Below are 26,120 nucleotides of genomic sequence, written 5' to 3'. Positions count from 1 at the left end.
ACGGGAGCTGCCATGGAGCTTCCTGCCGCATCTCCAAAGCGCTGCAAAGCTCTCTTGTCTGCCTCAGAGGCCGCCTTCGGCATCCTCTGACACATCACAGGGCCTTAGGATTGCTGTCTCGGCTTGTCTCATGTTTTTTGTCTGAAACTGTTCGTTAAGTTTTTAAGTGGTTGAGTTGGCAGCAGGTAGATACTTTAAAATAAAGTATCTACATCGTGGCCACAGGGGCGGCGGACTGGAGGACTGGAAATGCCCAAAACGCAGCAGGGCCAAGTTACCCTCTTTTGAAGAAATAGACCAGACCATCTAAAAAGCTGCACCCCCCCCATGTTGCCCCCCCCCACCCCCACTCTACAGGACCGCTAAATCCAGAGCCTAAAATTGCCTAACAGAACCACTGAAAATAAATAGATTTTAACTGGGCTTATGAGGTTCCAGAGCGGTGCTATTTCCCCTGGTTTCAATTCTTTTGCCCCATGGAGTTTCTGGTCAAACAGGTCTTACGGGTTTTTGAAAGGATCCCAAAAACATGTTTATTTAGAGGTGGAAACATGGACGAGTATTTTTCTGCACTCCTTCTTTCGAACTACCTTCAGCCGTTTAATATCAAGGAAAGCAACTTCTTTTGGTCTCCAGCTAAGATCCTTGTTCTCTCCATATTGCTGTACCAAAGCCTATCTGTTGCCATGTATTGTTATATTTATGACTCATCTTAGGATTTACAGGGCTTCTCTTGATCTATTTCTCATCTAACTGGCTAAGCAGCCCAGAGCTGACACATGCAGCACTCCTGCGACCAGTTTCTCTTCTGTCATTGACGTGTTTCATTTGGCCAATTTATTTGCAGATTTACAGTCTCCCCTGACTTTCAAAGGTTTGAAAATTAACACTAAAATCAATACCACATATAAAACCTGCGATGACTTTACTGTAAATTATTTTGCATTTACACCGTGTCTGGCTTGCGTCGAAATGTGTGTGTCGCGTATGTAAATGAAAATGCCTAGTGAGTAAAGGCAGGAAAAAGGGCTAGTTTTCTAAAACACAGCCTCTTTGGAAAGGGAAGCCAAGTCGGGCTCTTTTGTAGCATATGGGGGAACCGTGCAGCTTGGGAGATTCAAACGTGGAGTCGGCAGCTGTACAAGGCTTTTTTTCTTCTTGGTGTCAGCCTGGTGTCTGTAAGCAAAACAGACTGGCAGGGGGAAGCGGTCGCTGCAGTGCTGCCTGCTATAAATGGAGAAGTTGGTGAAGTTTGAACAAAGGGGAAATGAGCAGTGTGTCACCTCTTGGGTCCCACACGCTGGGGAAGGAGGGGCTCTGTGGATCTTCCTAGCAGAAGAGGGTTCTTTCGCTCAGCAGGCTCCGAGTTCAGTCCCTGGTTTCACCAAACGCAGCATCTTCAGCAATGTTGACCATTGGAGCCACTCTCCTGCTCACCACCCGAAATGGCTGCCGGGGAGGCAGTGGCAGCGTGCACGATGCTAAGCAGCTCCTTAGAACATGCGATGTCCAGCGCCAGCAGGAACTTTTTCACTCGTTCTCTCCACTGGGCCTGACAACTCATTCTTCCCCGCAGGCGATCTCTTTTCCCCTTTAGCTTTTAAAAGCAAAGCTAGGAAAAGCCTTTTCGAGCTGCTGCCAATCAAACGTCTCCCTCCAGCCTGATAACCTCCAGGTGGTTTGGGCTACTGCTCCCTTCAGACAATCAGTAACCAGTGGTTCTCCAACAACCCACAGTCAAGCCATATTCATCCCCTCGATGCATTTCGTTGTGTTCTCCGAACGAAAAGGGGTTGGAAGTTACAGAAGCAGGCGGGGGCCAGTGGGTCACTTCAAAGGGTTCTTGGCCTAATGAGCTGGTGTCTGGATGAGCCTGTCTCCCGGGATGCAGCTTCCGGGCTCCTCCCTTGCTGCAGTTAATTCAGGAAGCCTTCAATTGCAGTAATTATAGTTTTCTGTTGCATTCCAATTAGGAATCTTGGTGGGCCAGCTTTGGAAGAGGTCAACATCCTAAAACGTGCAACTTATTGTTTTATTAATTCTTCTGCTTGTCTATATTGACCAGGCCTCAAGGACCCCTTTTCCTATATCCTCCATGGGTTCTGCATGATCCGAGCATCACTTTACCAGCTCCGCCCAGGGTAAACCAGCCTTTTGACTTGTACATAGATGCACTTCATTATATACCTGACAATGCGACGATCACAAAGGTGAGCTCTGAGATTCTTCGGTGATTACCCACTTCATTCGGCATAACTGGACCATGTTACTCATGAGTGGAGCCGGCTGGAGCCGGCGGTGAGACTAGATGGCCCAGGAGGCCCCTTCTGACTCACTCTGTTTCTGTATTACTGCTGGGCAGGTCTGAGATTCCTGTAGTGGCCTGGTACTTCCAGGGGCAATGCAAGGTGCTGAAAAGGGCCAGGGCTGATGCCCACAGGCCAGAAGAAAGCTCAAATTAGCCCCTGCGAATTTCTCTAAAGTCCCTTTCCCTGTGTGTCTTTAAAGAAGTCTGTCTTCTGAGCATACCCATATTTTAAAAATGAAAGCATGGGCAAGAAGGTATTGGATTTCGGGAAGAAATCTGAAGCGGAGCGATTCAAATGGGTGGGGCACAGGTGGAGAAGCCGAAAGGTAGCTCCCCCGGGTGCTCGGGCGCAGCAGGGGCTCATCAGTGCTGCTGTCCCTTCATTTCGGCCAGTGCATGTGGACCGCGGGGTGGCGGTGGCGGCTTCCCAGAGGGCTGGGGCTCCAGAGGAAGGAGCACCCGGCCCCGCCTCTGGGGCATAAGGAAACGGTGGCCTTCCCTATGCACTGCCAGCTCTTCTTCCTGGACTTTGGTGCCCCCAGCGCTTAGGGCCAGATGTCTACAAGGCTCCGGGTGGGCTGCCGGTCCCAGCCTCCATTTCCCGGTCCCGCCTGGAAAGGGCCTGCCTGCCAGGCTCCGCATGTGGTCTTTGCTTTGACGCTTGGGGCAAGTAATTGCACAAACGTTTCTGCCAGGCGTGGCTTCTTGGGAAAAGCACGCAGATGAAGAGTTAGAAGATGATCTCCCTAAGTGTCTAAATTGGGGCCGAAGGGAGGCTGGAATACCGGGACTTTTTAATACTGCTGTTTGCCCCAAGAACTCAGAGCAGGGACTGAAGGTTGCACACTTAAAAATGCAGAGGAAGAGATCTCCGAAGGTGTGTTGGCAGGATGACAAGCGCCTTCAAGGTCGCTGTGCTGATGATGTGCAGCTGGTGCAGATGTGCCAGAAAAGGGACTTGGCCACCAGCACGTGTGGCGAAAGACCATGGGAGGGGAGGGGGGGGAGGGCGGGCTCAGGCTGCCCATGACAACAGGTTGCTTGGCAGATTTCAGTACCCGAGTTGGTTCCCCAGAACAGAAATGGCAATGTTCTTCTGTTGTAAGCCATCCGGAGGTGTCAGTGGTGGACAGGTTAGAAAAGCGATGGATGGATGGATGTTTTTAGCTGCTTTTGCCCCAAGAGTAGGTGGGCAATCCATTCTGAATTGCTCTCCCAGCTTCACACAGCCTGCCACCCCCTCTTGGGGATAACCCTCGAACAATCCGTGGGCCGTCAGGGGGATTTGTGCTGAAAAACAAGCCAGCCTGCGAGAAACATCTGGGTTTGGATGATGTGGCAACCCACCATGGCTAGCTACCCATGTTGGGTTGTTGTGCCGTGCAAACCCAGAGTGTGTGTACACATCTGCCTGAGATAATCCAGGGTCGGCCACTTGAAGCCTTCCAAATATTTTGGACTACCAGGCCCATAATTCCTAATCCCATGCCCTGCTGCCAAGAGCTGATGGGGGCTGATGCACAAGCTCTGCAGGACACCAGGGTGTCTAATCTGTACATGAACCTTTTCCCTGTATTAGGTGACAGGTCATTTCAGGAATTCTGGCTCAAGGGATTTGCACCATGTTGTAGCTTTTCCTGTTCTCGAGAGTTCATCCCGAAATCCAGAATTCCAGCACCGAGCCGCAGTAAGTGGAGAGATTTCAGGTAGAATGGATATCAACACCCGGCTTGGGTTTGAAATCCACACAGTGGATGTGGATTCTGGAGACCTCGTTCTGCTAGGTAAGGAGAGCTAAAGGTCCTTGTGTCCCATCTCCCTGCTTGGGCTCCCATGCAGTTTGCAATTCTTGTATGTTTCTCTTTGCATCCCTGGAGTTTCCTCTGCTTGAGGGGTTGGACTGCTATTGCTGAGCCCGTTCCTCTGAGATCGAGTGCTTACTGGGGTGGAGAAGGGCAGGGGGAGGTGAATGCAGCCTAGATCCAGCATAAGCTGCTTTCAGACCAGCAAAGAAGCGGGACCCACGGGCTAGAGAGTCACAGGGGCCTGTCGCTATTAAGAAGCTTTTCTATGGGTCTGGCAGTTCCAGGACACCCATAAAGGGCAATCTCTCACAGAGCACATTACAATAATCCAAATGTAATGGCTACAGCTGAGTGACAGTACACAAGAGGGGCGAGTTCCCCATCACCGCTACTGCCAGCATTGCCTAGAATCTTAGAACAGGAGAGCTGGAAGGGGCCGTGAAGGCCATCAGGTCCAGCCCCCTGCAGTTGCAGGACACCCCGTCACACCATCCCACTCAGAGGCTGTCTGATTTCTTTTTGACTATCTCTAGTGTGGGAGAGCCTATCACCTCTCTAGACAGCTGGTTGCAAACCATCTCTAGTATTTTCCCTGAATCTTCCTCACCTCAAAGGCGGGGAGGGAGAGACTAAACCCAGGACTGGTTTTAGCGATACGCTGGTAGCAAGCACAGCCCAGGCGGTCCTGAACGCTGAAAGGCAGAGAGAGGGAGAGACATCTGAATGTGGGAACGAGTGCAGATCTGCAGTCCTACATTTCACTTTGCTGCTGGATGCTGAACGAGTTGGATCGTTTTAGGCAATTTGGGCTGGCAGATGGCAAATGCAGTTTTTAACTCAGACACATAAACAAGACACCCGGCTAGGGAATATATGATAGAGGGGAAGTCATCATCCAGTTTACTGATCAAGAAGAGAAGCATTTTTCAAGGCCGTGGTGTGCAAAGAAATAATTGAAACCATCACTCTAAGATACAGCAGCAGGTTTGTTTTTTTAAAAGAAATCGCAGTGCACAAAATAGCTGGAACACTCTTCTGCACACCTTTCCACACACGAGTAGACCTATTGATCTGCAGGCGCTGAAAGCCTCTTTGGACTTCGGACAGGGCCCAACAAATAATCCTCTCCCCTTTGTTGACAACCGCAGGGAGCTGCGTGATCCACATCTTTAATGCGGGAGGAGAGCTCAATGTGGGCGGGTTTCAGCTCAAACTGAGAGCCAGCCCGCTGCAGGAGGACTCTTCGCCTCTTACCCCTCCCATGCCAGTGGTTTTTGGCTGTACTCTTCTTATTCGACTCTTACCACCAACAGAGGCAAGTCTGTGTGTTGTCAAGTGGGAGCTGTTAGAAGAAGTTGCGGCGTGGGGCGTTTCTGCCTGTATTCCCAACCACTCCATTCTATCCCCCCTCTTCTTCACTGGTTTCCCATTCCCTCCCCGGCCGTCGAGCCCCAGCTCTTTAAGGTTTAGTGGCAATGTTTCTCCTTGAATGAATTTTCCCGTCATTCATTTGTTCGTTCGTTTCATTTCTCTACCACCCAAATGCAAAGCTCTTGGCACGTCACTCGAGAGGCAACATAGTATGCCTCCGTGTGCTGGAGTCTAGGGTCTACCTTTTCTCTTTTATGGCCGGGTGAGACATTTTATTCATCTCCTCGGCTTGCCTTCCGTGGGGTGTGTTGAGGCTGGCCCTTGCAGCCATTTCACGAATGAGAAAGGTTTCCCCATGGCAGCCATCTTCTGAGTTCACCCTTGATACAATTTCAATATGCCAGATGTGTCCACTGAACCTGAAATGTTGGGGTCCCTGAATGCTTTCTTTCGCTTTGGGGGTGTGGTGGGGAACCATATGTGGAGAGAGCCTAGCTCAGTGGTAGGACGCTCTCTCAGGTGCCAGGTGCAATTCTGGGCTCCTCCACACTCAGGATCAGGTCGCAAGGGCTGAGAAAGGGGGCAGGAAAGCCGCCGGTGCCTGTCTCAGTCTGGCGTTATCTAGGGCGGCCGCACTTCCCCACCCCTGCCCCACTGGTTGACTGAGCGAGGCTCTTCTTTTTCCTTCCTACAGATTCCAGTGCCTCCCCCAAACTACTGGACCGGGTACTATTTCACCGATGGAGCGAAACCCAATAGTTCAGAGCTGCAGATCATTGCCAGCTTTCAAAAGGACAACAGCTTCCCCAAACGTGTGCTGGACATGGGCATGAAGTTAGCCCAGAAGGAGCAAAGCAGAGGTAGGAAGGCAGGCAAGCCGGTTTGTGAAGGCTTCTTGGCCGCTGACACAACTGAACGCCAAACTAGAGACGGGACAGAGCAGCGCCACAAGCACAGATCGGTTGCACACCAGCTGCTGCTTCCTCGGGTCCTGCCGTTTTATGAGGCAGAGCTTGGGATTTCCAGCACGATTCCCACCTCCACTCACCACAATTCCCCGAATTCTCTGGGGGACAGCCAGGCACAAGGTTGGGGGCTGCAGTGAAGTGTATAATTAAGGCTTAGGCAGGATCTTGACGTACGTTAGAGAGAGATTTCGCTTAGTAAATAGGAAGCTGCATGATATGAGATTAGGTACTGTGGTTCGTCTAGCCCAGGTCTTTCTCATCACCTGGAAGTGGCAGGGGTTGAACTCTCAGTCTTTGGCGCACAAAGCAGGTGTTCTTCCCCTGAGCTCCACTAAATTCCTGTGCTGCGTCATGTGCTAAGAGTTGGCAAGAGCTGTTCTTACAGGTAAGTTGTAAATTACCATGGTCGCAGTAATGGGACCACGGTCTGTCTGTCTATGTGAGAGAGAGAGCAAGCAAGCAAGCGAGCGCTATATATTTTTTGTTTCTGCTCCTTCACCGTTGAACAAAATAAATACTTCACCCCCCTCAGCATCTTTTTCCTTTCTTCACTTGGTGAAGCCATTAGAAAAGCCATGAAAAAGTTGTACCACTTTTGGCACGCTGGGCGTTGTAGGACCTTTTTCCATCTGGACGCTTGCAGGGTTCTCCTTAAGCCATTCCTGTTCCACGGGCACTAGTATTTTGTCACACGTTCAAATTCCTCCTTCAGTGCCGCCGGATCAGCTAAAAACCTGGTGCATGGAAAAACTGGGCGAGAGGGGAGGTCTGTCACCAGGCGGACCTCTCAGGTGCATCGACGTGCATCGTGCGGTCCACTATCGGCAGGAAGCTGGCCTCCACGTCCGCATCAAGCAAGCGTTTGGGCTCAAAGGTAGGCACGGAGGTTGAAAGCGCCGTTTTGTGGGCAGTTCTCAACCGACTAAGCAATTTTGTGGCTGGGGGTCGAAGGCACGCGATCAGTAACCACACCAAATCACCATGAGCTCCCGGAGGTTAGCCGTGCCCTCCACTGCTGCTCCCAGCTGGCTCCCCCCAAATATTCCGCCGGGATTTCATGTCCGTTGAATGTTCTCAGTCCTCACTGCACTTCTTTTCTTGTCCCCCGCCCCCCCAAAAAAATCTTTTTGTACTTCTGCAAATTTTGGCATTCTCCCGGTCCGGAAAATAACCCCTCCTGTGCATGGTTAGTGCCACGTGGGCTGTAGGGGAACGTCGGAAGAGCCATGCTAGACCAGACGGAGGGTTCATCTTCTCTGGGATTCAGTTCACACAGTTTCCAACGCAGGGAAAGCCACAGGCCAGACATGATTTCAGCAACAACCTCACGTTCCTCAGCAACCGGTGCATGTGGGCACCTTCTGATCCTGGAGGGCGGCCATCAGGACAAGCAGCCCTCAGTAGCCTGAATCTCTATGAAACTATCCTACCCTCCTTTAAAGCCATCCAGAGTTGCGGCTGTTTTGAAACCAATCCCTTAATTTAACTCTGCACAGAATGAAGAAAGACCACCTTTTGTCCGTCCTGAATCTCCCACCCACCGACTTCATAGGGGGGACATGATGGGGTTCTAGCTCTCAATGTTTCTCTCTGGACACAAGCCATGACAATCACACCTGAAGATCTAGGGAGAACTAGAATGTTCATTAGTCAAGCCTTTCCTTCAGTATTCCCCAGTCCGGTGCTCTTGGAAGTTCGGGCCTTAGCTCCCATCAGCCGCAGCCAGCATGACCAAAGGATTAGGAATGCTGAATTGTAGTCAAAAACAGGGAGCGCCCTGTGTTTCCGGAGGCCTTTGGCTGTGGAGTCCCCTGGGTCACTTCAGACCAGCCATTCCCCCTGAGCCTGACCTGGCTGTTGTGGTGAGGATAAAATGAGCCTATGAAAGCTGCCTTGGTTTCTTCACAAGAGGAAAGGGCAGGATATAATATAAAATAATGTTATATTTATTTTATATTGTTCATTTGTTTCATATTTTGAATGTATTATATTTTAACTTTACGTTGTGAGCTGCCCCGAGGCTTCGGCGAATGGGGTGGCACAGAAATGTTTTAAATAAATAACAACAACAACAATAACAGCAGCATTTTTGGCCACTTGCCTTACTGCCTTGTTTCCCACCCCACCTCCCTCCACCAGCTGACGGATATTATGTGAATGCGCTGGCCAGGATCCTGAAAGGAGCTGCAAGCAAACACTTGCCCGAGCTGCCTCAACGCTGGGGGGGGGAAGAGAAGTTCCTGGCGCAGCAGCTCGACTTTGCAAGCCTGCAGAGATCCCCACGGTGGACTGACCCTTCCGTGGTACGCAGCGGTGGTGACCTCAGGCTGGGGTGCGGTGGCGGGAGCCTGACACTCATCCTGTAAACGGTTAGAGCAGCCTGCAGGAGCCCACAGCAGTGGATTTCAGCGTCCGCGTGAAAGGAAACGGATGTGCCTGCCATTGCTCAAAAATAATTTTTGCCCGTGCCACGACGCTCTTCCAGGGCATGTTGTGATTCATGCCAGCAATTCAGCTGGATTCAGCATCCATCTTGATGCAGCAAGAAGACCTGCAAGCTCATTGCTTGGCCGGCGACATGGGATGCTTATAGATTATCGCTCCTTATAAAACAATCACACGAAAGGGACACCAGGCACGTCCTGGACAAGAAGAGCAGGTGGATTAATAGGACAAGAGGCTTCGCGAATGGTGTGGACCACAGTCTAGACTTGCTGAATTTGGGGTTCTGTGCTGATTCTCTGGGTGCAGGTATCCCTGTCCCTTCTAGCTGCCCTCTGGGTAGTTATTTCTCTGCCGATTGATGTTGTTATTTTTAAAAACCACCTGCAGAGGTTCAGCAGGCATCTGTCCTCCAATAGAAGTTCTCACAGGCAAGGGCAGGAGCTGTGGGATTTCTCACCAGGTCCACCGCTGTGTCGGTTTCTGCCGCCCGGGGGGTGATGAAGATGCGTGTGTGTCTGTGTTGGCGACGGAATCGCAGGCTGAAGCCGGCATGTGAAGCGGAGGGGTGCAGTCATGCTCTCACCTGCCCTGAGCCGGGGGTTGGACTCAATGGGCTTAGAGGTCCCTTCCCGCTCGACTGCGCTATGGTCCTGTGATTCTGTGGGTGGGGGCTGGGTGCGGGAGGATCACTGCGGCCCTGCCAAGGTGTGTGTGGCACAGGTAACTCAGTGGGTTCTTCAAAGCTACCGTTTCACCTCCTTGAATGAGACCTTTTGAGAACCCTGGTCAAGCTAAACCGTTCTGTTTGCTTCCAGGCTTGTTCTCTGATTTGTTCTACCTGCGTTGTCCTTTCCTTTCTCCTCTGCACCCCACAGAACATGCGCAGCTCCCCCTTTTCATCAGCCCAGCCTGTTGGGCTGCCCTAGATCTCTGCCCACTTCAGAGGCCTACTCTTTTACCTAAACACGTGGCAAAGAAGCTTGTTCTAGTGCCTCCAGAAATTTTCCCACAGGATCCAAAAAAAACACAATACCCTTGTTGGCAAAAATGAGCAGTTGACTGAGATCAGCTTTCTGAAATGTACGGCACGTTTCCTGCTCTTTAAAGTACTCCTGAAACGTCTGCTGTGCGCAGACGTCTTAACTGCCGAGAACTGTTCCCTGTAATAGAGGGAGGATCAGTTTGTCCATTAGAGTGTCCACACAAGATTTAAGCGCAGGAGTGATGATTTCGGAGTGCTGGTCTGAAGCTGTTTCTTCTGCATTCAGTTAGGTTTGTAGCCTTTTCTCGCCCGAGGGCTGATTTCAGTTGTGGGGAAGCTCTCTAGGGCTGCATTCCGGGGAGGACCGGGCCAAGAGCAAAAGGCAGGGCCAAAATATCCAGACCACAAACCTATTTTAGCTCAGCACTCTTATTTCCAGAAAGAGTGAAAATCAAGAGCGGCGTTTCAACTGGCCAAAATGGGATAAAATATTTTAAAAGCTGGTGAGCCTTAAGTTGTTGGGGGACCAGTAGAAGGGATTGTAGGCTCCCGGGGCAGGGGGAGTTCAACATGGATTAGTTCAACAGCCCTGATTCTGGAGTACCTGTTTTTGAGTAAAATCTCCCACTTCTGTCTTTTCTCCTTAAAAATAGTTACCATCACAATCACTCCATAACTTGGCCATAATTTCCAATAGTTATGCTTGTGGTAAAAGGATGACTACATCCTTTGATGACTAAGGAAAAAGGATGACTGTTTTACAATTTAGCCATGACTAAGAAAAAGGTTTGTACTTTCAAAAAATGGTTACTCTTCCTTGTTGTCCTAGAATTTATTTTCTCTGCACGGAGCGTTCCTTACCGGTGAAAGACGGTGCGCAGAATAAAGATGGAGGCAGGCACGACAGTCTTAGGGCAACAGGGCTGGGCTGAAAGTGCTTTTACCTTGTTCAGTTCGAAAGAGCAGGGTTCCCTACTGAGGTCAGTTCTGGAAAAAAGCAGTTTCGCCACTTGGGAAGCCAGCGGTGGAGGGCCTGGGCTGGCCACTGCCAGCTCTGGGGCTGCTGGCTTGTTTCTACCAACTGTAAGGTTTTCGGACTGAGCAGTGCTTGTGATAATGTCTTGCGTGCAGACTCGTATACCCCGAACGTTCCCGGTGTACAACTATTTTTCAGATAAATGCACAGTATGATGGGGGTGGGGATGGTGGTGAAGATGATGATGCAAGGGGCTTGAAAATCCAGGAAGGATTTGTAGACTGATAAACGCACTCCTGTCAGTTAAAACTTATTTAAAGGATGCTGCAGCGTGAAGTGGGGGGGGGGTGAACTTGGCTTAACCATTTCTGTCTTTCGCACCCTTTGAAGCACTTCCCTCAGATTATTTCCCCCCAGACTTTTGCAGGAGTGGAAAAAATTAGTAATGCTCAACACGTTGCATTTCTGAAGCACTTCTCATCTTCCCTCATTCCCACCTTGTTGTGCTGCACCTTTCAGAGCATTCCGTAAGTTTCATACACCTGTCCTTTGCTCTGTGCATGTCTGAGCGCTTTGTGCCTTACCGCAGGTTCTGCATCCGTACCTCGACGACCGCACTGTTCTGCTCGTCCAAATATATGGATTGGATGTTGTGTATACCCCGGACCCAAGTGGACAGAGGCCGGGAGAAATAGCGCCACGTTCTGGTCGGACCCTTGAACTTAATGCGCAGTCACAGCTGGGCTGGGCAGCTCTTCAGCTCTTTGACAGGTGAGGTCAAGAACATAAACATCACCGGGTTTGTTTTTTGGGCTCACGGTGCAATCCTATCCGTGTTTACCAAGAATGGTATCCCAGCAAACGAAGGGTCACCGTTGCAAATATATGGATGGGTTATTGCTGTACCTGCCTTTGAACATTAAGCTTGCTAGGAAGAAAGGGAGATCCACTTAATTGTTCAGCATGCCTGCTTTCCGAGCACAGAATGGGTTAGGGTGCTTTTGTTTCTAGAGTAGATCCCTCAGCTGTCCTCTCAGGGATAGAATGAGCTCCCGGATGAAACGGGTGTTGAAGAGACAATTGCCGGTGCCGTAGCTGGCCTTCTGCAGTTTATTTATTTATTTAGGAAACTTCTATGCCGCCCCATTCGCCGAAGCCTCGGGGCGGCTCACAAACGTAAATAAACTTCCTTAAAATAATATAAATTAACAGTATAAATTAAGTCGCCCCAGCCAAAGAATAAAATGAATAAATACTATTAACAATTAAAATGACATTTGAATAAAAAGGTCTTCGCCAGTTTAGGCAATCTGATGCTACTTCTTACTCCTTAAGAAAGCATGTGAGCAGAATGCCTGTGATTGTTCTCACCGTACCACAACCGTGAGACGACGTATATAAGAGCCATCCTCAGTGACTTTGGATGACAGACGCTCAGCCCAGCCTACCTCACAGGGTTGTTGTTGTGGGGATAAGATGGAGAGCAGCAGGAGGAGACTGTTGCTTTGAATTTGCAAGAGCAGAGCAGGATATAAATCCAATTAATAAACAAACAAAAGCATTGTAACTGGAGTATATTCATCGGAATCGATGGGGAAAATTAGCCATGACCTCTGATAGCCTCAAGTTCCTCTTTTTTCAGACAGGCTGCTTTACGCATGATTCAGTGCAATGAAAGATTATTGGATATCTTGAGAAACTGGAACCCCTAAGCTATGGACTCTGGACTCATGGCGGATCCCCCCCACATATACACACAGAGTCAGTGGTTGCAGAGGCCACAGAAAATTAAAAGAACCCAAACAGCAATTGTCAATCCGGACTTGCTGCTCTTGGGAGAACAGAACTACTTATTTTTAAGTGTGGGTAATTCGTGTCAGAGTTTCCTTTCTAGCTCTTTTCTCCCTGTCCCTTTTCCCTGGTGTGTCCAGTTTTTAGATGCTAAGTCTGTGAGCAGGAACGGCCTTATTAATTCCACATAAGCCACTCCAGGAGCTTTTTGGTTGGGAACATAATAAAAAGCCCATATTCTCTTCTTTTATTATGAATGAATGGCTTTTAACTTCTAGAAGCTGTTTCACCTAAAAAGAGATGCCCTCATCTTGCATTCATTTCTCAGCGGAAATTCAAACATAGTGACACAGCTCATTTTTCTTGTCTAATCATAGGTTGCACAATCTTGGAAGTAGGTGTGGGCTGAGGCTTTGAGGTGTGTCACCGGCTATTACAAAGGGACTCCCCACTTCTAAATTTGCCACTCACCAGGTAGCCATGCTCTAGCTCACAGATAATTATTTTCAGAGCTTCCCAGAGCCAACAAGGATTTCAGGCTAGGTTGGCTATAGATTGAAGAGCTTAAGTTTTTATAGCTGGAGACCTCCATACAACCCTTCAAAGAAAAATGTTAGCATGCATGGAAATGTCTTGGAGTACAATCCCATGGGAATCTAGACAGGAAAAATGCTCCTGGAGCATTGACTGGGAAATGCACAGAATGATAGAACCATTATTCTCTCTGAACATGCATAGGAATATGCCTTAAATATGGGAGCATTAGGCTACATATCCTACAAGGAAGAGCTCTCATCTATTCAACTACTTTTGTATTACTTAAGCATCTGCCATAAGACATAAATTGAACAATCAGATAAAACCTTTAAAATAATCGGACTATCATTCCTTTCTTTCCTGTTTCTCAGATATTTCTGCAGCTTTTTTAAAAAAATAAAGTTTTTGCCTTTTTAAAGGATCTTTTCAAGTATTCAGGAGAAAAAAAATCGTACAAAGAGTAGTAAATTCATATGCATGAAACTGACTGCAAAGAGCAATTAGTCCTTCATTAATATGCAAATTTGATCCAATGCAAATTCATCTATGTATGCGGTTTAAATATGCAAGCTGGTCTTGCTGTGCTAGAAAACCCAGATGCTTTTATTAACTTTGAAATTGAGGGATTTGGTTAATGATATTGTTGACAAGAAAAACTTGAATAAATTTGACGACTGCCGTCTTCCATATTAGCAGAGGCCTGTAGAAAAATAACCAAGCAAAGTGCCAATTTTATTTGTTAATTTTCCTATTACCAAACTAGGAATAAATGTCAGATATGAAGTAATATTGTTAGATCTCCTAATGTACTTATCTTTAGACCTGAAGACATTCCCCAAAGATACAGCCATTTTTTCTTAAAAGTTTGTTTTTATCCTAAGGGCAAAGCCATCTGCATAAACTCTATGAATAGCTTTCTGCCTGGAGATTTAATATTGGGAAGTTAGATCATTTTCATCTGAAGCAAATACATGCGCCGCAGAATTTTAAAAGATGCCAGAACTTTTACAGTTTGTTCTTATCAACTGTTCTTGCTATCTCGTTGCCATCATCTTGCTCACCATTTGGCAGAGCATCAATATGATGTCGCCGGCGACTTTCTGCCACCTGACGGTTTTTGGTGGTGGTCTTTGGTGTTTTTCCAGTACCATCCTGTCCACTGGGACATGGGAAGCGCCCTCCAAAGCCTTCCACCTCAGCTGGGCCTCAGTTTGGCCCTAGCCGACTCTTTTCCCACACTTTTACCAGAAACATATCTCTGGCTTAGTTTACTCTATGGATGCTCACGCTTCTCTGCTTCAGGGACCTGGATGTGTTTGCCCAAGGCAAGAGGCAAATTCTTACTGCAGGCCTTTGCATTTTGAGAAATGGAGAGCAGCCATTGCTGCTGCTTCCCAAAATGCACTGCGAGACCCTCCACTGGCTACTTTCCCTCCATTTTGAGACTGGAGCTCTTCTCCCTGTAGGCCTCGGGGCCATGACACCCAGTCAGTTTTGGGGGACTTCCTTTCCTGCCTGTCCGTCGGCTTTGTTGCTTAACGAAATGTTCTTGGGAACGCTACGGCTTACACAGTGTTGTTGCCTTACTGTAGATTCGGGCTTTTTAAAAATATACCTTGGTTCAGTTCCATTTGCTTTTCTGTTATTCCAGATCAGACTCTTCATGCCTCTTAGCTCAATATCGTTTCCTCTGCCAGAGACCGTGATTCCTCAGGGTCTTGGGCAGAAAGTATCTCTTTCCCTTGGCTACCTGAGCCCTGCAGACATCCGTGACTTTGAGAATGTGGGCCCCTGGGCCCCACCACAAAATGGCTAACACTGGAGTTGTGGGTAGTCACAAAGGACCAAGCAACTGGCCCCAAAGCTTGAGCACCAGGCAGAGGTGGGGTCTGAGCCCCAATATACAAAACTCCTTTGAACACAGTGCCAACAGAAACCAATTTCACAGCGTGTAAACTCTTTTTTCGCCCTTCCACATCCTGTCCATTCTCCCCATTTCCCTTTTTCTCTCTCATAGTGAACCAGCCCCGAAATACGAGCACTAAGGCAATTTGGTAAGCACTAGGAAAGGCATCTGGGGCCCGGCAGTTATCCATGGACATCTCATAGCCGATCCCTGCTTTAGAGCTGGCCTGGCAAATGCTTCTCTTGTTAGAGCAACAAAGAGGAAGGTCCCAGGGATGAAGCAAGACTTTTGAAACAAATCTGAGATTTGGACACGGTGCTTCCATGCCCGGGATTGCTCTAGGCCGAGAAATCTTGTGGAGTGCCGTCGTTTGCAGAGCTGCTGAAATCTAAAACTACTCGAGAAGTGAATAGATTATGGTGCTCCCTGAACGGCTGTTAATTCCCGGGACTCCTTTGCACAGCTGCTTGGGAAATAAATCCTGACCGTCAGAAATAGTTAAGTTCCTAAATCCTCCACATGCTACACTCGGCAAAGAACCTTTGGAGCAGTTCAGATGGCCCGGGTGGCAGAGTGGTGGGGGGGGGGTGGAGAATGCCGTGGGGATCACTACCTCACCGCTATGGTATTCCGAGTTGCAGGCGCAAGCAGGGCTTTTGGGCCAAGGCTGTGCGTGCTCCACTCTCGGAAAAACAAAAGACCTGCACGGAGGGAACGCAGATTCCGTGCCCCGGCAGGATCAGCCCGAGATGCTTTGCAGCCCGAGGTGGGGAATATCGGTGACAGTGCGTGCAGTCCCTGCCAGCGCAGAAATGAATAAACGAACATGGCGGAGTCCAGAGCATTTCTGTGCAGCTGCGGTGGGTTGCGGTGAGCCTGCTCCGACCCCCCAGCCTGATTCTGAGCGGCTGCACGGATCGGCTGCCGTGCAGCTCGCGGCAGTTGGCATCCCCCTTGCAAAGGCCCGGAAGGGCCTCTTCGGTCCGGTCCCTCTGCTTCTGCCAGAACCGAGCTAGCGGGAGCGACGTTGGCACCTGATCTGTGGGAGGGCCAGCCCAGAGAAGGCTTCCCTGGGGATAGGAGATCTTCATACTCTTTCTTTTTTTTTTTGTAATAAGTTTTATTTGAAATTATAATCCTAAAAACAAAGAAAAACTAAAAACAGCAATCATCAAAAACATCGGGCCTGCTGGGTCAGCCCCCACATTTTTTTTCCATTTATGCTAACTTAAAAACATATTTAAATCTATACGAAGTCCCGTTTCTCTAGCCGATAATAAAAAGAGTCCCAAGTTTGATAGAAGTGAGATCTTCATACTCTTTACTTTTGTTTTGACTTCCAAAGCTTTTGCGTCGTGTTTTATGGAGCATGTGCATTTTAAAGAATAACATGTGTTGAAAAAGGTGTGAACCTTACTGAGCTTACCTTGAGTCACAGGAGTCGAAGGAAACTTCCTGGGAGGATCGCCCAGTTCTTCTGCGGGACTTCCGAGCTCCGCACACATTTCTTCTAGGCTCCACTCCCTGCGTGCTTTCCGTTTGGCAGGCCTGAGGAAAAATATAACACTAATAACTTCCAGGGTCTCTTTTTGCTAACTTGATAACATATATCTATATATCTGTGTGTGTGTGTGTGTGTTCGGGAGATTAATAACCACTCCTACTGGTTGAGAGTTTATTAGCTCAAGGAGTATTTATTACTTCATAAGCACAAAAGCCCCTCTGGTTACCATCTAATTAAACTCCAATTCAGCTTATGCATTATTATAGGATGGGGTTGTGGGGAGCTGGATGAATAGTCAAACTTAAGAAGAAAACACCAAGGAACTGAGGTTACACACCAGGAGGAGCGGCCTCACCCTTATGCCATCTTCCTTTCTCGTCCTTGCAGAAGCTGCGTGAGAAACGGGGTACACAGTGCGCCTTTGTTCCAGGGGGCGCCAAATGCCGTAAGTATGGAATTGAACGAGGAGAGATGTTTGCACAGTGATGGGGGACAGAGGGTGCGGAGCCCCCCCCGATTTGCAACATGGCTTTGGAACAGTCTCTCGGTATGGACGGACACTTTCTCTTGGTCCGGTTCGAAAGCCCAAGCCTTGTTCACAAAGGTCAGGATATAAATAAAGAAAGCAACGATTGAGCCAAGCAAGCAGGGCTTCGGCCTCCGTGAAGCGTTTTGAGCAACCGGGGCCAACGTCCTTCATCGATTTGCCTGTCCGGAGTGTAGTCAATTTCCCCTCCAGGTGTTGTGGCCTCCAGCTCCCATCATTGCTAGCCAGGGAGGGCTCGGAGGACCAGGTAGTCCCGCCCAGGTAGTCCGGAGCAGCACGAGGAGCCACAGAGCCGGTCAAACCCTGCCGTCACGAGATCCCCTGAGCATGAGTCCCGTCCCCGTGCAGCATTTGGCCGTTTCTGGCAGACATGCAGACTTGGGGGTCCTGTTGCCCTGGCTTGGCTGTAGGCCAGGTCCCTGCCCGCCCCTGCAGCGGGATCCAGCCATGGCCACGGGTGCCTACGATTCTCTCTGCCTCTCTTGGCGCCAGGCCCTCCCAGAGCTGGCAGCACTAATTTTATTCTCTTTTGTCCTCTCCTTGGTGATGTAATCCTGCAGTTGGCATTTGCAGGATCCATATGTCAAGTTGTGGAATGCCTCGTTTCCATGATGTGGGTTGTTTGTCTCACTCGCCTCCCGTGCACGACCTCCTGGCTGCCGAGGGCACGAGTGGGTTATTGTGACTGGAGAGCTGCAGCGTTCACTCGTTTTTTTAAATGCCCCTGGATTCCTGTTAGCCTTTTTATTATTTCTACAGAGAAAGAGAGGGGGAGAATATTTTATTCTCCCAGAATGCCCATCATCGCGACCGATGGATTCTGTACAGGGTGAGAGGCTGTGCATTTCAGCGGGGGGGTTTTTTGGTAGGTGTCTGTGAAATGGACACACTACCCCCTTCACAGGGACTCTGCCAGTGAAGTGCTGTGCTACCTAATGGTTTGTTTGTTTGTTTGTTTAGACAACTTATATGCTGCCCCCTTCGCATAAGCCCCTAAGCTTCCGGGTGGCTTCTAAAGCCTCAGGGCGGCTTCCAAAAAACCTTATCTTTTTCCCCAGCAGGGGCTGATATTTATTTATTTATTTAAAACATTTCTATGCTGCCCCCATCGCAACAAAGACTCGGGGCGGCTCACAAAAAATACAAAAAAAACCACATAAACAATAACAATATAACAATTTAAAAGAAAAAAAAAATTAAAACCCCCGGTTCATTCTCGGCTAATTTTAAAATCCTAATAAATGCAATAATTTAGCAATTAAAATAAGTTTTAAATAAAAAGGTCTTAGCCTGGCTGATAATAGGCTGATGGCAGGCATGCACAGGAAGTCGATCAAGATCTTCTTGTCTTCTCAGCATGATTTGCAGTCAGTCGGCAAAAGTTTCCGACTCTCGGCAATCCTCCTCACTTAGCAGCACCTAAAAGGCAGCTTATCACAGGAGTAGCCAGGAGCAGGTTTCCGTGAGAAAGGACTGTGAGCGCAGTGCAATTCTGGCCTCCAAGTTTCCAGGCTCGGGGTCAGCTTGACTGGGCACCTGCCGTGGGCCCACACCCTGGCAGGGGCCACTGACAGGAGCCCCCTGCAGGCGGACCTCCTTTCCATCGCCTCACGCCTCTGGGCCAGGCAGGAGTGGCCGCGAGGAGGGGCAGGAGATGCTCCATGTCCTGTCGGCGGAGCGACGATGCCAAAGGGACCGGGCTGGTGGCCCGTCGTGGCCGAGAGCAGCTGCCATCCAGAGCCCCTTCCCTGCTGTATATCAGTGGCAGAGAGCGGCCTAGTGTGCACTTGCAAAACGACGCAATATCACAGCTCCTCTTCCTGCCGTGTATTTCATTAGTAATGAAATTACACAGCAACACAGGAGATGTGGGTGTGTTTAACTACGCAGTGTCAGGGAACTTGGCTTCTTTAGATCAGGCTTCCGCGAGTACTTTCCAGGGACACTGGAATGCCAAGGCCCACAACTGGCCATGCTGACTAAAGATTTGGGGAGTTGCAGGTTAACACATCTGGGGAGTGCTGGGTTTGGAGGGGCTGCTTTAGATATTCCTGGCTCGTTCTGGAAGTCCGTAGCACGGGAGAGTATCCACGGGAGAGTATCAGTTGCAATGCCATTCTTTCCCCCGGACTGAGTGACAAACATCTGCAGACCGCCATTACATTTATTGGATATAAATGTAACCAGCTGTAACAAGCTTTTTTTTTTTTTAATGCTGCCCTGGGTTCATTATTGTGCTGTCAAATCGAATCGGACAGCCTCAGAAATGTGAAGAGTGTTATGGATCACGCTGTGGGAGCAGCCAGAGGACCTTTTCTGGTGGTATTTATAGGTTGTCTTGCTTTCTACCACAAAGAGCCGCCTTGCAACGTAACTCAGACACACAAATACAGGCATCTGTACTTATGACGAAAACAACCAAAATCAATATTAGCCCTGTTAGCACAGCTTTGCTAGCGACCGGTTTGCTTCTGGGTAGAATTCAAGGTGTGGGTGATGACCTAGAAAGCTCCTCTGGCTTGGGTCCAGGAGACCTGAAGGACGGGTTTCTCCCATGCCAGCCTGTGTCGGTCTTGAGTCCCGGTTCTGAGATCTTTTGGTGGTGATGCAGGAGCGGATCCTCTCCATGGCCCCTCCCAGGCTGCAGGACGCCCTGCAGGGGGAGGCGAGGACGGCTCCCGTTCGTCTCTCCTTCCATCGACAGGCAAAATTTTTTTTGAGCAGACATTTGGTGTGTAAACAGGACTGCTGAGCAGCATGCTGTTTTTATTCTGCTGTTGCTGCATCTTCAATTAAGTTTTAATGCACTCCTTTTATTATTGTTTTAATCAAGTTTTATTTATGATGGCGAGCCTTTTCGAGCGCCAATTTTCTTGATCGGCAGGGTACAAATAAAGTAAATAAATAAAATAATCAGTAAATGGAAATGAACATCGTAAAAACATCATCTGAAAATGGTGCACTCCATGGGAAATATTCATCCATAACACACACACGGTTCTCCTTGCCCTTCTCCAGCCCGGAAGAAACACCTCAAAAGCAGCCCACAATGATGGGAAATAAGCATGCCTCTGCCTGGCGCCGGAGAATGTCAGTTAAAATGAGCCATGGGCCATTTTTCAGACCTCCATCCCCTGAGCCTCTCTTCAGGGAGGGGCCTCTGAAGCTGACCTCAGGGACCAGCTTTGTTTGGGGGGACACGGCCCTTGAAACGTAGGTTTCTCATATCTCTGATGGAGCAGGGGAGAGGTTAAGCGGCAACCACATTCAGCCCTGATGTATCCGGCTCTCGGTAGAAAGACCTGTCCATCAAAACCGTGGCTCTAGGCTCAGAATGCAGATTGCACTGGCCTATATTCTTTGAAGCTTAGTGCTCTGGACTTCCATCTGAAAGGGGTCGTGTGTTCAATATGTTTGCAAGGGATTTCTCCAGAAGATAAGCTCTCAGCCCGTGAAAGAGGTAATGGCTGAAGGTTTGCAGAAGAAGAGGCTAAAATTCCTCGCCACTCATGGTAGTGTTGCTGCGGAGCTGTGGGACGGCCATTACCTTGTCCATGAGCGTCACGAGTTGCCTGTGAGTCTAACATTTTGTGTAGTATTAATCCATGTCATTATGATGAATGATCTGTAGAGCTCCTTGCGCGAAAGACTTCTATTTCTGGTTATTTCTTTAGTTGTTCAAGCACTGTGGCTCTCAGGCTAGCTTGGCCCTTTATCTCTAGAAGTGTTGATCTGAAACTCCCCTTAAGGGAATGCGGGTTTCCCTCAGCAGTCACTGCGACCTGGTTCAGACACGTGACAATCCAAACGGAGGGGTTGTGTGTGGGTTGCCATTGAACCATAGGCCACTGTTGACGTGTGACTTGTCATGTTGCCCGAACCCCACTGAGATGCTGAAGCTTGGTGAACGACCTGTAGGTCGCACGGTTCCCTTCAGGGACTATCCATCGTCAGCGAGCCAGAACTTGTTGGACACAGGAGAAACTGGCTTATCCTGGGCCTGTTCAGCCTGGCACGGCTGGTGTGGACCAGCGATAGCTCTCCAGACAGGAGACGCTGAGAATTCAAGCTGGGCCCTTCTACCTGCACTACACCTGCTCTTCCACTGAGCCACAGCCCCTCCGCTCAGCGCAGTGGCTGAAGCCAAGCCGTAGATCTCAAAGTGACCAGCTGGAACGGAGGCAGCGCAGGGAGAGGACTGGAGTGGATGGCCATGTCCTTGTCTGTGCCTAAAATGAGCGGCTTCCTTTAGCTACACCGACAACGAACCCTTAGACATCAATATTCACCTTTTGCCAATCCACAGAGGTTCGAGGTTGGCTGGTGTAGGATCTTTCTATTTGTCTTTCCCCCCTTTCAGATTAAACCTGAATTATTTTGAGGAAACTGTATTGGTTTCTATTCAGCAAAGTGTGTGTTGGTGTTCAGTAGTTAACCTAGTTGGTCTGTAGAAAGACTTCCCTTGCAGGATTGGCATAAAAAATTGGGACAGTATGAGCACGGACAAAATAGTGCATCTAATGTCAGTCTGATTAGACTAGACTCATTGAAATGAATGGTACTTAAATTAATCCTGGCTAACCAAAGTGCCATTCATTTCAAAGATTCTACATAGGACGAACGTTGGATAATGGAATGAAGCTGAATTTGAAAAACAAACCTATTTAATGGCATCAGATCTTTTCATCATATAATGACGTTAAAGCTCTAATGTTCAGTTTATTGTCTGTAATGTTATGTGTCTTATCAAATCTTAGTAGTACCACGGGCCAGAAGCCAATCTTACTATTTCTTGCTGCAGATCATCTTTTTTTGCTTTTTACTGAATCATACTGAATCGTCAAATCTTAAATGTTTAATTAAATAGTACAGCCAGATTCTGGAGAATCTTCATTTATCATGATCAATAAACTCCTGCTTGGTTCCTTTTACTAGAGTGAGCAGTTAAATCAATAAAAAAAGTATTTGTTTAGTGTGTTGTGCAAACAAGGGATCCTGCCTTCTTACTTTTCGGCAAGCCAGGATTCATAAACCTTGGTTTGCTGCTCTGGCTTGGAAAGAGAATAAGAAGCCAAGGACACCAGTTTGGACAGGCAAAACAGTTTGAGCGGTTTTTCCTGGCATATTTGCCCACTCATATTAGTGGGATGGAGCCAAGCAGAGCCAAACAGGTTTGTGGCAGTTCTTCCAGCTGACTTAGCATTCCGTGTAAATGCAGCCTGTGAATCATGCAGAGTAGGTGGGCGATTTGGTCTCAGATAAACGTTCAATTTAATGGTGTGCCCTAGCTACAGTTTGGGAATCGTATTCAATTTTCTTTCAGGTCCCTGTGTCAGTGTGCATATTCACTGGACTATAACTGCAATAATTTCCTACAGTTTCCTTTCTGAAATAATATAGGTTCAAAATGACCTCCTAGACATTGGCAACAGAAGGAAGTTTCTGGCAACCCAAGCCAGCAAGAGGGGCAAGGCCGTGTCACAGCTTGTTCTGAAAACACTGGATAAAAAAATACGGAAGCTGGGCTGCAGCAGCCTAGAATACCAGCAGCAAGAGCAATTTTACAAGCAAGTTGTGGGAAATGCCTTTTACAATGTTGTGGTAAGTGCAGAAACGGTGGAGGCACGTAACATTCCACTGATCTTTCCATATTTATTTGTTATATAAGAGACCAATTGCACTGCTCTGACGACTGTAGGGTTACACTGCACAAGGTGTCCAGTGCACCTGTGTACCTTCGGCACAGGTTTAAAAAAAACGCGACTGGCCTCAGCTGGGGGAAGGGAGGCTGATAAATGGCAGGATCAAAGCAGGTATGGGAGATTAACTCTCTGCTCTTCTCTGATGCACGAGGCAGAGCTGAGTTTTGAACTCCAGCAGACAAAGCCACTCTTCAATCTGAATAAGGGCAGGGCTTGTGGGAGGCACTCCCCCTTTTGAAAAGCACCATTTTAAACATCTAAGAAATAAAAATAAAGATCAGGCAAAGCAGCGGTAGATTTTCTTTATGGACAAGAGTATATGTGCTTGGAGGTTTTCCTTATGGTTCTCCACGCTTACAAATTGTATGCAGCCTCTTTTCCATCATCTGAGGAAAGGCTTTGCTGTGGTATACATGATTTTTACCGTATAACCAGTTCTGATCCCCGGGACTAAATTCTTTAATTCCTCTGGCTAAACGCATGGAATGTCCGTTACATTTCAGGAAACAGCGCTCTTGAATGCAGGATCTGGCCCATTATGAATTATCATCTTGAAGTCACTCCACAAGGAGGGAGGAGGCTACTGAATTGCAGACACATTTTGATAACAGTGCTGCAAACCCAGGGATATTAGAAGGAAGACAGAACTTCTGAATCTGGAGACTCAAGTCCTCAACAAACTATTGGTTTAATCTGGGAGACAATAGTTCCTATCCACTTTTTTTTAAGGTTCTTATCAAAACTCAAAGCATCTCTTAACATAGGCCTTAAAATTAATTAATTCTAAGAGTACAGTCCTGTGTGTGCTGATCAGAAATAACTCCCAGGTGAGTGATTATGGGATAGTGCCCTATGTGTATTCTTAAAACGGTTACTGTGATTCACAGCATTCATTGGAAGCCCAAACCGATCTGGTCCTCACATAATGCTAACCCATGGTTTATTTAACTCCTGGGTGCCCAGGGTTTGCCTGGCAGATGATTGAACAAACCATAGTTTTCTCAGTCCTTGGGTTGTTCCTCTCCTCCTTCAACAGCTTCCTCACTGCATATCAAATGCCACTGTGCACCGTGGTTAAGGCCTTTTTCCTGCTCTTACCTGCCACCTCTATAGGCTGGTGAAACATTCCACAAACCACCCATGATTCTGAGTTTGCATGCAACTACAACCCATGGTTTAAAGAACCTAGATTTCACAATCCCCAAATGAACCATGGGTTCTCTTTCTCCGTTTTGTGTGTGTGTGTTGTTAGCTGTGTGAGCACCACCACATTCATCACAACAAGCCAGAATTCAAGAACCTATTCTGTAGGTTTAGCATGATGTGTCAACCAGATATTAAATTTGTTGCACTTTGACATTCACTCACTTTCATTATGTATATATGAGATTTAAAAAAAAAATCCTACAGGAACAAAACCTAACTCAGGCCTGTTCCGAAGTGATTCCCTTTGAGTTGCGTGTGACTTACTTCCAGAAAACTTATATAGGATGCAGCCTTAATAGCAACCCGATAAACCAATAGCCTCCCCCTCTGCCCCTTCTTGTTTTCACATTTAAAAATAAATGTGCTTTGTTTCCTAATCGTTCAAATTTTCCCTTTGTTATATTTCTGACGATGTTTGGGGAGGGCCCTGGTTTCAGTGGTGGGGACACTATCTCGCTTAATCAGTGGAAGTTAATTTTATAGCTGTTTGCTTTCATCCTCTGGGAACTCTTAAAGGGAGTGGGGTGGGGGAAGTGAGTGGCTAGGGAACGTAGGTTACCAAGGCAGGAAGGGCTTCCGTGACGTTTCCACTTCTGCACCTCCTGAAAAGATCACAGGAAAGCGAAATCGAGATGGTGCGATGGAAAGAGCAGGCGCCCATCGTCCACCTTTCTCCGAGTCTTCCTCCTGCAGGGGAGGTGGGGAAGGAAGGTTCTTCCCATGACATCTCTCATGGGTGGCTGTCAGAGGCCAGGCTAAGAATCAGCCCTCTCAGGACAGAGCCGTGACTCTTTTATTTGGAGTCTGGAACCTCTGGGAGGCTATCTGCCCCCCAACTCCGGTCCAGGGGTACCTGTAGAAATAGAAGTCCAGGGCCCCCAATGTTTGTTTATTCATTTAGGACATTTATAGGGTGTCCATCGCTTGTGTCTCTGGACAGCTTACAATATAATCTAAACCCTAAACAAAATAAATTAACTATCCCACGACTGAATACATAAAATAGAATAGTTAAAATAGGTTAAATAAATAAATATACAATTAAAATCAATTAACATTAAAATATTGGTTAAATAAAAAGGTCTTGACCTGGTGCCAAAAAGCATATCATGCCAGCACCAGGTGGACCTCTCTAGGGAGCGCATTCCACAGTCAGGGCGCCGCCGCAGAGAAGGCCCTCCCCACCGGGCTCGATCCACCTGGGTGAGCTGCTCTTTGGCCACATGTGCTTCACCTCCAGCCGCCTTCGAATCTTTTTCCCTGAGGCTTGTTTCTGAAATCAGATCCTCCCCCACCCACTCGCCCTAGCCATGCATCCCTTCTTCTGCCAAGCCCTTACATCAGGACGCTAAAATAAGTGTCTATAGTGCTCTCTCTCTATGCTCCTGTTCCCCAGAAATAGGTCTGAAAATCGCTCCCCCACCCCCGAGTCTAGTTCCTCTCGCTCATATGCACAGTTCTTTCAGAAAGCCTGTTTTATCATTTATATCAACGACAGGTCAGCCTGTCCACTTCTCCTTCGGGGTCTTGGGGAACAAGGCCTTCCTCAGCTTCTGGGCCTTTCACCTGGCGATCCTGGAGACCTGGACACGCCGGCCTCCCCTCACCCCGTTTTAGAGCGATTATCCAGAGCCTGCCATTGTTCTTTAGAGCCAAGATTGAGAGGCGCGAGAGAATAGAAGAGCATCATTTGTCTTTATATAGCTGATCAGAGATGCCAATGCTGACTTTATTTTTTCTCCTGCTTACCAGAACATTTGACTTGCTAGAGACATCCCAGGCTCGTGAAATCAAATGTATTGTCTGCCAGTCTGCGTTTTCTTCCTACGGGGCCATCTGCTCACCTCAAATATTAAATGTTTTTCATTTGGTTTTTTTTTTTAATACATTCTGTATTACAGCAAATAAATCAGCATTGTTGTCTGACACAGAGTAGAAAGCACCATGCTGATTTATGGGCTGAACAAGAATTTTTCTACTATCCGGAAGAAAATGTTCTCCGGCCCCCGTGTTTATTACTACATTAATGAACTGTTCTCGAGGCGGGGCTTGGCCATCCCCCCGGCACACAC

At 48.1% G+C, this 26,120-nt stretch overlaps 1 protein-coding gene across 1 annotated transcript; it reads left to right on the top strand.

Annotated features, from left to right (window-relative positions):
* Positions 1 to 4,013: 4,013 nt before the first annotated feature.
* Positions 4,014 to 24,375, top strand: LOC123023551. The gene is made up of 10 exons (XM_044430393.1): positions 4,014 to 4,092; positions 5,262 to 5,428; positions 6,179 to 6,344; positions 7,165 to 7,326; positions 8,592 to 8,755; positions 11,445 to 11,626; positions 16,981 to 17,038; positions 20,562 to 20,714; positions 22,541 to 22,741; positions 23,346 to 24,375. The coding sequence occupies exons 1-10, from the start codon at positions 4,020 to 4,022 to the stop codon at positions 23,382 to 23,384; spliced, it is 1,365 nt and encodes a 454-aa protein (XP_044286328.1). The 5' UTR covers positions 4,014 to 4,019; the 3' UTR covers positions 23,385 to 24,375.
* Positions 24,376 to 26,120: the final 1,745 nt, after the last annotated feature.

Source organism: Varanus komodoensis, unplaced genomic scaffold (genome assembly GCF_004798865.1).
Source record: "Varanus komodoensis strain SLA01 unplaced genomic scaffold, ASM479886v1 scaffold20_1, whole genome shotgun sequence".
Lineage (NCBI taxonomy): Eukaryota > Metazoa > Chordata > Lepidosauria > Squamata > Varanidae > Varanus > Varanus komodoensis.
Note: the sequence above shows the minus strand (reverse complement) of the source record. Positions and strands in the feature narration are given on the sequence as shown.

Coding starts and splice junctions, on each gene's coding strand:
- LOC123023551 (XM_044430393.1), top strand. CDS start 4,020: ATGGATATCAACACCCGGCTTGGGTTTGAAATCCACACAGTGGATGTG. Junction 20,715..22,540: donor ATGAGCGTCACGAGTTGCCT/GTGAGTCTAACA, acceptor GAAATAATATAG/GTTCAAAATGACCTCCTAGA. Junction 22,742..23,345: donor ATGCCTTTTACAATGTTGTG/GTAAGTGCAGAA, acceptor GTTACATTTCAG/GAAACAGCGCTCTTGAATGC.